The following is a 9,063-nucleotide window of genomic DNA, read 5'->3' on the forward strand; positions in this document are numbered from 1 at the left end:
GTGTTTCCAGTAACCTGAACTGTATAAAATTTGTGTTAAAAAGCTACACTGGGCCGGGTGAGGTGGCTAACACCTGTAATCCTAGCATTTTGGGAGGCTGAGGCGGGTGGATCACTTGAGGTTGGGAGTTCAAGACCAGCATGGCCAACATAGCAAAACCCCATCTTTACTAAAAATACAAAAAAATTAGCCAGGCGTAGTGGTACGTGCCTGTAATCCCAGCACTTTGGGAGACCAAGGTAGGAGGATTGCTTGAGCTCAGGAGTTCGAGACCAGCCTGGGCAACATGGCGAAAGCCCATCTCTACAAAAAAATTCAAACATTAGCTGACATGGTAGCACACGCCTGTAGTCCCAGCTACTTAGGAGGCTAAGGTGGGAGGATCCCTTGAGCCCGGGAGGCAGAGGTTGCAGTAAGCTGAGTAATCCAAGATCATGCTATTGCACTGTAGCCTGGATGACAGAGTGAGACCTTGTCTCAGTAAAAAAGCAGAGGGCAGGGGGAGGGGAGAACCAAATGCCCTGTCCTCCAGTTTCAGCATGTAGAAGGGAGCTCTCTCATCTCCTAGCCACTCCTGCCTCACTATGCCATGCTTTCTCTAATGCACTCTGGGTCCAGGGACTGCTTGGCAGGAGGTGGGAAGAACAAAAAGTTTGGGGCCTTCCCAGTTTCTTAGGGCCTGTCTGGAGAGGAAACTAGCATTTACTGAGTTTTTACAATGTGTCACACACCATGTAAAGCCCTTTACCTACATTATTTCTTATACCTCACACAGAGAGCAAACAAGTATCCCCATTTTTTAGTCACATAGAGTTCCAGAGTTGCCACGGTTACATAGCAGAGTCAGGATTTGAATCCATTGCAGACCACAAACACCATGGTTTTCTCTCCGAAGCAGAGCAGCTCCGGAGGTGGAGGTAACTGGAATGTCTTAGACTCAGTGGGACCAGGAGCAGGGGCTGCCAGCAGAGGCTCTCATCTCCCCCAGGGTCTTGTCAGTCAGAGCCCCAAACCCTTCAATTAACTATTCCTCTAATCCCAGCAGAAGCCTGGGTAATACCTCCCACCAAGAATCTGTGTGGAATCTGGCCCTATTTAGGGATTAGGTGATGGAGATAAATTTCCATGGCAAATGGCCCTCGTCCCCGTTCATTTGCAGAGCACAACAATCCAGATTAAGGTACAGAGTTTGAGTTTTATTTGGAGATTAGTTGGTATTACAGATGACGGTGATACCAAAACCCAATGCTGCTGCACCCGCCTCATTCCAGATCTGTCAGGTTGTCTCTGCGGCCTCACGTCAGAGGGCAGCCAATCTGATCTTTGTGAAAATTAAATCAACATAAGCCCCAGCTTCCTGTCTTTGCTTTATTACTTTAATGCCACTCCCTCTTCACATCCATAGCTCTGATAATTTGTCCAGGTGGTCGACGGTCAGGAGAGGTGGCCCTGAGCCATAAAGAAGGTGACTCCAGCAGTCTAGATGAGGAGCAGCATTCTCCTTTCCTACCTCACTTAGCAGTTAGCAAGGTAATGGCCTGGAGAGACCTCAGGAGACAGGAGCCTGCCCCTTCGGAGGGAGGAGGTCATCAGCTGGTGAGAACTGGGGACCAGGACTGGCAAGAGTGAAGGAAAACATTGCCCTCATCTCATCCTTCTGAAGGTACCTCCTGCCACAACCATGAGCCTATGCCCCAAAGGGGTCAGGTGTGGGGTGGCAGGAGCTAGGCCCCAGTCTGCATAGGACCTGCATCTAGGCTGGCCTGGAGGCCAGTGGAAGGGAGGGATGCCTGAGCTAAATTCCTTTCCGATAGGGAACTCCTTTGCATAAAAGGTGGGGCCGGGGGATCCACTTCTGATGTGTTCAGTCCCAGGAGGGGCAGGGTGGGCTACAGGAGTCAGAGGAGGGGTCTTGCAAGTTCTGGACCAAGACTAGGCGTGGTCCACATTGGTGACAATAGCCAAGGCATAGATGAGGTCAGACAGGCTGCCTAGTGAAGTCTGGGGAGTAGCTCGCTCTAAGAAAGGGTGGACCTCTGAAGCCCCACCTGGTCCCCGTGGGGCTACAGCTTTAGCCCCTTCCCAGCCCTGCCCTGGACTTAAGCCAGGAGCTGGACAGGAGGTGTATTGACACACTGAGGTACACTGAGGTGTGCCGCTGGAGAGTGGAGGTTGGCCTGGTATTTGGGGATCCCAGGGCTGCTGGAAGGTGTCTGGAAGAGAACAGGAGCTCTGGTGGGACTCAGGCCGGGGGCTTAGACTTCCTGACTTCCTGTTCTTGATTCTTTTGACCCGGCGGTTCTGGAACCATACCTGCTAGGGAAGAAGAAGGAGTCTTCTGGCCCCAGCATCCCCTCCACCCAGGGACATGGGAAACAACCTGAAGGCAGGCTACCCAGCGAAGGGGCTGTGGGCCAAGCCCAGATGTTGGCTGTGTGAGAAGGGGTCGCAGCTCACCTGTATCTTGGCCTCAGGAAGGCGAGTGACCTGGGCCAGGTGCTCACGGGTGCTGATGTCGGGGTAGGGCCATGCTGCAAACGCCCTCTCCAGCTCCAGCAGCTGCCCTTTGCTGAAGGTGGTCCGCTTTCTCTGGTGGGAACCCAACCCACTGCCACCGTCTGCGGGCCACGGTGGGGGTCAAGCCGGGACTTGCTGAAAGAGCCTCCACCCAGCCTTAAAGCCCTCAATCAACCCTGAAGTCCCTACTCCCATCCCTCTTCAACCTTCCCTCATGCCACCGTGCCCTGCGTCCTCACCCTGCCCACATTTCCCCATCAGATCACCTGCTGAGGATGCATCCACAGGGCTGCCCATGGAGCTGGCACAGGGTAAGGTGCCAGAGGGCCATGCCAGGGCTGTGCCCATACCAGACCCCTCCATTTGGATTTTATCCTGCTCAGGGTAGCTGGCCCCGCCTCCAGGAGGGGAGAGGTTTAGAGTCCAGCTCAAGCAAAGCAGAGAAGTCTCGGTGGGGAAGACTGGAGGCTGGGTTGGGCTTATGAGGGTATGGGTGGGGTAAATTGTGTACCCCCTGCCCCTCCAGGGCCTCACAAAGGAAGCTGGACCCAGCATCCCTCCTCAAACCACAAACTCTGGCAGTCTGTACCTGAAATCCTATACTTCATGAAAATCCTCCCAGGGGTCCTTCCAGGAAGCCAAAGAAAACCATCTCTCCAGTGCTCCCAGGCACTGGCTGCCCCTTCTGGAGCCCTGAGTGCTCCGAACCTGGCTGCCTTCAGGGGAGAGGGGGTGGAGACCTCTCCTACAACTGGGGACTGGGCTGGTGAAGTGGGACAGGATGAGAAGGATGGTAAGGTGACAACAGGATGAATGGGAGCCAGCTGCTGTCAGCGGGACTGGGGAACAGATGTCGTCACCAGGTTACCCTCAGGTCTGCTTTAGAACTTTGCCTGCATCTAACCCTTTATCTCTCTGGCCCTTCAAGAGCCAGATGGACTTCCTGGGGTTTGGAACCTGGAACCAGAGGAGGTTCCACAGGTGCAGTTGAGGGGTTCTAAGAAAGATGATAAATACTATACACAATACTATGTGTATAGTATTCTCTTCCTTGGACACATTCTGAACCGCTTTTCCTTAAATTTTTAAAAGTTTGTTTCTTTTTTTTTTTTTTTCAAGATGGGGTCTTGCTTTGTCACCCAGCCTGGAGTGCAGTGGCACGATCTTGGCTCACTGCAACCTCCACCTCCTGGGTTCAAGCAATTCTCCTGCCTCTTCCTCCAGAGTAGCTGGGATTACAGGTGCCCACCACCACACCCGGCTAATTTTTTTGTATTTTTAGTAGAGACAGGGTTTCACCATGTTGGCCAGGCTGGTCTTGAACTCCTAACCGCATGATCCACCCACCTTGGCTTTCCAAAGTGCTGGGATTACAGGCGTGAGCCACCGTGCCTGGCCTAAATTTTGTTTTTCTCACTCTGTTGCCCAGGCTGGAGTACAGTGGTGTGATTTCTGCTCACTACAGCCTCAACCTCCCAGGCTTAAGCAATCCTCCCACCTCAGCCTCCTAAGTAGCTGGGACTACAGGCACACACCACCCATAAGTTGCCCAGCTAACTTATTTCTTTATTTTTTGTAGAGATGGTGTCTTGTTATATTGCCTAGGCTGGTCTCCAACTTCTGGGTTCCAGCAATCCTCCCACCTTGGCTTCCCAAAGTGCTCGAATTACAGGCATGAGCCACCATGTCCAGCCAAAAATTCCCTCCTTTTTTTGTTTTGTTCTGTTTTTAGAGACAGAGTCTCACTCTATTGCCCAGGTTGGAGTGCAGTGGTACAATAATAGCTCACTGCAGCCTCAAACTCCTGGACTCCTGGGCCACTTTTCCATGAGAAGTGTGTGCTTTTGAATTTCCTTTCAGTTTCTCCCCTTCACTATCTCTCCTGGTCTTGCTGCTCCCCATCCTAGACCCTAGACAGAGACCTCAAGAAAGGCTCACTCTAGGGGTGGGTTTGGGGAAGCACAATGACTTCAGGAGCCGGAGCTACTATGATTTCAGATCAGGATGGACAAAAAAGCTGAGCCAGAACCTCACCACCTCTTGCCCCTTCTCTCTCCTCCAAGACCCTAGTCAACTCCAAGGGGCAAAGCAAGCCTCACCCAAGGAGGCTGGCCTGGTAACTCTGTCACCATCAGAGGGGTTCAAGTGCCTGCTTAGCTGCTGGTGGGTTGCTGGGGGTTGCTTAGCTCAAGAGGAAGGGTAGCTCTCAGGAGGCCTTCCCCAGTCCCAAACTTCGGTTCACAGAGAATTCCTGAGCCCAACATGGGTTGAACACAGCGAGGCCCTTCTCTGCCCCCTTCACCAACCCATTCTGACAGCCCAGCTTCCTCTCCTTTACCCAGGCAGGGATGTATCCACCCCAGTCAGGACAGTAGTCTTAAACTCAGGGACCTTTATTGGGCTGGGGGAAGGAGATTGGAGGAGGGAGCTACAGCGGGCCCAGCCTTGTGGGCTCTGCCTCCTACAGATGGCCAGGAGCTGGGCAGCCCAGCCAGTACTGGGCGATGGAGCGTGGGTAGGGAGGGTCCACAGCGTCCACTCGCCGTGTGCGAAGGTTGACTCGGTAGTACTTGTCTGGAAGAGAGGAAAGCAGAGGGTGTGTGAGGCCCAGCCTGGCCCTGCCCACTCTTCCCTTAAGAAAGTCTCAGAAGGGAAAGTGAACATCCACGATGCAGCTAAGGACTTCTGGCCCGGCTTTCTGTGGTCACTACCTGCGGGCTGTATTCAGCCCTTATGGACCAGGGACAGCAAGGAAAACCCAAGCTAGAGCAGCTTCAGGGGTGGCAAGGGCTCCTACCTCCAGAGAAGAAGAAGACACTCTGGATGGGTTCACAGGTGGCAGGCACAAGCCAGTCCATCCTGTAGTCATCATAGTTGTTGGCTCCCAAGTTACTCTCCTCACTGGAGAACAAGGACAGCCGCCACGTGGGGCGGGATGGCCGGCGGGAGTTCTGGTTGCGGCCACGGCTGTGGCCTCGGTCTGAACGGTAGCCTTTGCGGTTGCGACGCCTAAACTTTTGCTTCTTGGCCAAGGAGGGGTGGGGTGCCATGCCTGAGACGTAGATGCGGCCAGCCATGGCTGCGTCCACTTGCCCTGGCACACCATGCCAGTCCCGGCTAATGAGCTGGGGCTGTCTCATACCAGCTGTGGCAGGGAAGGGGTGAATGAGAGGTCTTAGGGGTCTGAATCTTGCCCCCTCCAGCAAGGTCATTAGAGTTCATCTGCTGCATCTTGCCCAAAGGCACACAGCAGCGAATGGCAGAGCCAGGCCTTTGATTCTCAGTCCAATGCCCTTCACTGTGTGCTCCCTCCACCATATCACTGGTGTCTAGACCCCACCCCCCCCAGGCCCCCTAAACTCCTCAGCCATAGCCCCTCCCTCTGCTGGCTGTGCCCTCGGCTGTGCTAGGCAAAGTCCAAGGTGTGGGGTCCAGGTAGAGCCGAGCTTCCCCCAAAAGGTCAACAGAAGCAAAGTCTGGCCTGAGCAAATAGACTTTGATCGATAGCTCCACAACCACAGCCCCCTCCAGCCAACCTGGCTCTACCACTAGCCGGGGGTTTCAGCCCTTTTGAAGGAGAAGAAAGACTTGCCCTCTCTCCATACCAGAGGTTCTGCCCCAGAAAAGAAGCTCGAAGATGTCCTCCCAGCTGTCCCGCTGCATCACGGCAAAGTGCTCAAACACAGCCGACCGGGAGCTGCCTTCACACTCCTCCTGACTGGGCTGGTGCTGGAACTGGTACTCCCAGTACTGTTTCCCTGGGGAGCGGGGTGGTGGGCATTAGGAGGGCTGGGCCAGAGCCAGACTGGAGATCCCAGAGGCTGTTGAAGTTAGGATCTCCCAGCATGAGGTGGGGGTATGGGGTGGGCACATGCTGAGGCCTGTCCCCAGTGAAGTGTGAAAGGAATCCAAGACTGCTCCACTGCCTGCTCAGTCTCCCACCCACCCCCTGAGTACCCTTGAAGAAGTAGACCCGCTCCCTGCCACTGTAGCTATGGGCAGGGAGGGCCAAGGCTGCGTCCACATTGTCTGGCATGCCATCGAAGCCATCAGAGATATTTCGGGGGTAATCAGGGTCCAGGACACCATCCTCAAAGCGCCAGTACTGACTACCCTAAGAGGTGGGGAAAGTGAAAAGGGGTATGGAGGCTGCTGGCTAGGCACAGAGGCAGAGTCCCTTGCCCTAAGGCAGCCGTTCCCAGGTTCAGGTTCACTGCCCAGGACCTGGAGTCTTGGGGCTGCCCTGTGCTCACAGAGCGCCCACCAGGTCCTGCAGCGCCCTGGGTCCAGCCTCCCTGTCCACCCTGTCCCTGGGAGCAATAGCTCTCAAACCCTCCCTAGATGCTTTCTACCCTGGTCCACAGCTGCTGGCACCTTGAAGAGGTAGGTCTTCCCCTGACAGTTGATGCGGGTGAAGGCGGCATCAATGGGGCCCTCGATGCCCCAGACATCTCGGATGAGCTTGGGGTACCCAGGCCTCACTGCCTTTTCATCCAGTTCATAGCAGTACTGCCCTACAGTGGAGGAGGTGGTGTGAGAGCGGGGACGCTCCTGGGGCAGACCCCCATCCCCAATACCTGCCCTGGATTCACCTCGGAAGGCAAAGAGGGAACCGTTCTTGAGGTCGGTGAAGGCGTCGAAGGGTTTCCCACTGCATAGCTCCTCCTCTGCTGGGAGCTCAGGGGTCCCTGGACGAAGGGTCTCGGGCCTTGAGTCCGTCCCCTCAGGCTTAGAGATGCCCACCTCAGGTGCAGGGGATTCTTCCTCAGGGTTCAGAACAGTTGCCTGCTCAGGAGTCCCTTCGGGCTGGGCCTGGAGGTCAGGGCTCGGGGAGGAGCCCTCCGGCTGTTCATGGATGGTGGCATTGTTTTTCTCCTCACCGTAGTCATAGGTCACATACTCATCCTCCGGCATAGTGAACACATCCCCACGAGTCACTGCGGAGAGTGGATGGTAGTGAGTCTCCAGCTGCAAGGGGCACCCCAGCCCACCCACCTGGGCTCTGAACACACCTTGGGGCTTGCACTCAGCCGTATAGTCTGTGCAGCAGCTCTGGTAGTAAGAGCAGAGCTCATCACACTGGCACTTCTTGTCAGCATTGAAGCCCTCAGTGCAGCGGCCCTTGCATGACTCTTTGAGGAAGGGGTGTCAGTAGGTGCCGCCAAGCCCGGGCCACCCTCGCCCTCCCTACATTGACTCAGATGGCCACCAACACCCCCCTGTACCTTGGTCAGCCACAGCAACCCATGCCAGCAGGGCCAGCATGAGAAGGGGTCTCAGGGGTGCCATGGCGGGACTTCTAGCTCAGTGCCTGGCAAGCTGGGCTCTGATCTCCCTGAAGTCTCCTCCCTGATGCCTGAGGAAGGGAGGGAGAGGCAGAGACAGGGAGGGAGGGGACTGAAGAAGAGGAACTGCCTTTTCTGCTGCTCTGTTTGCTCAACCTCCAGCCCATCCCCTCTGCCCCCTCCAGCGGCTGCTGCAGCAAAGGTCACATTCCTGGAACACTGGGCCTGGGAGAGCTGGGAGATAAGACCTTTGCCAAGCTCAGAATCATTAGGTCATCAGAAGGGGAATTAGCACCGCGGATCTGGAGGCCAGAAAGAAGGCTCATTGGGCAACAGCTTTATCTCTCTGAGTCTTAGTTCAGTTTCAGTAAAATGGGATTAACCCCCTTGCCTCATGGGGTGTTGGGAGATTACATGAACTGGAACAGACAAAATGCCCAGTAGCTGGAGCAGTCACAAATTCCTTCTCCAAACATGGCTATTGATCCATGATTGTTTGATCAGACACATCCCTGGCTGGGTGCTCATTCGCCATTGTTTATTTAGGGCAGGAAAAAGGGAGTGGGAGGAGAGTTTGTAAGCACTCTGGGGAATTTTCTTTTTTAGCATAAAAGAACACAGTTTCATTTCTGGGTTCTTCGCTTGGGTGCATCAATCTCCCCAGGCTGGAAATTTGGGTAAATATCAACCCACTGAACTAGATTTGATTTCTGAGTCTTTTCTGAGCAGGTCACTCCCTGTCCCCAGCCTCAGTCTTCCCATCTGTAAAGAGTGGGCTTGTTCACACTTTTAGACTCTCAAGAGAAATACGATCCCTCTACCTGGAAAATGCCCACTGGCGTGAAACACCTGATTTTGTGCCCAATTTCAGGTGTCCACAGAGCTTCTGAAGTCCTGCCATCACCTGAAAAAAAAAGTGATCCTGAGATTTTAGCTGATTTTTCTGTTCTGTAATCAGAGGGGACTGTGATTTTGGCCAATCTCTTCCTCATGGGCTTCAGTGGAGTCAGCTGTGGAATGGAACACCGATTCCCACCCCAGAGGCATGTTGTGAGGTCTAGCTGAGAAACAGGCATAAAAGGGCCTTAAGAGTTATGATGATTGTTTTAACCACTTAGTAGGGAGGGGGCACGCAGCGGTGTTGCTCCCACGTACTGGTGTCACGCGGGGCGGGGAAGAGGAGGTGGAGAACGGAGACTGTCATCTCATTTTCGACCCCCTTCCTCCAAGTCCAGCGCAGGAGGAGGCGGCTGCGACTGAG

The 9,063-nt window shown here is 54.6% G+C and overlaps 2 protein-coding genes across 3 annotated transcripts; both read right to left on the bottom strand.

Annotated features, from left to right (window-relative positions):
* Positions 1–1,175: 1,175 nt before the first annotated feature.
* Positions 1,176–3,324, bottom strand: SEBOX (SEBOX homeobox). Its single transcript, XM_002800335.4, has 3 exons — positions 2,784–3,324; positions 2,458–2,618; positions 1,176–2,313 (listed from the first exon to the last, which is right to left on the bottom strand). Exons 1-3 carry the CDS (start codon positions 3,070–3,072, stop codon positions 1,933–1,935), a joined length of 831 nt encoding a protein of 276 aa, XP_002800381.2. The 5' UTR covers positions 3,073–3,324; the 3' UTR covers positions 1,176–1,932.
* Positions 3,325–4,894: 1,570 nt separating this feature from the next.
* Positions 4,895–8,708, bottom strand: VTN (vitronectin). 2 transcript variants are annotated; one of them, XM_001106884.4, is made up of 8 exons: positions 7,743–8,708; positions 7,530–7,649; positions 7,110–7,454; positions 6,892–7,031; positions 6,475–6,631; positions 6,123–6,275; positions 5,315–5,662; positions 4,895–5,091 (listed from the first exon to the last, which is right to left on the bottom strand). In XM_001106884.4, exons 1-8 carry the CDS (start codon positions 7,804–7,806, stop codon positions 4,979–4,981), a joined length of 1,440 nt encoding a protein of 479 aa, XP_001106884.1. In that variant the 5' UTR covers positions 7,807–8,708; the 3' UTR covers positions 4,895–4,978. The 2 variants fall into 2 exon arrangements, with proteins under 2 accessions (XP_001106884.1, XP_077826707.1); XM_077970581.1 differs by having other exon boundaries at positions 4,895–5,129; positions 5,282–5,662.
* Between the last annotated feature and the right edge of the window lie 355 nt (positions 8,709–9,063).

This window comes from Macaca mulatta, chromosome 16 (assembly GCF_049350105.2).
Source record: "Macaca mulatta isolate MMU2019108-1 chromosome 16, T2T-MMU8v2.0, whole genome shotgun sequence".
NCBI lineage: Eukaryota > Metazoa > Chordata > Mammalia > Primates > Cercopithecidae > Macaca > Macaca mulatta.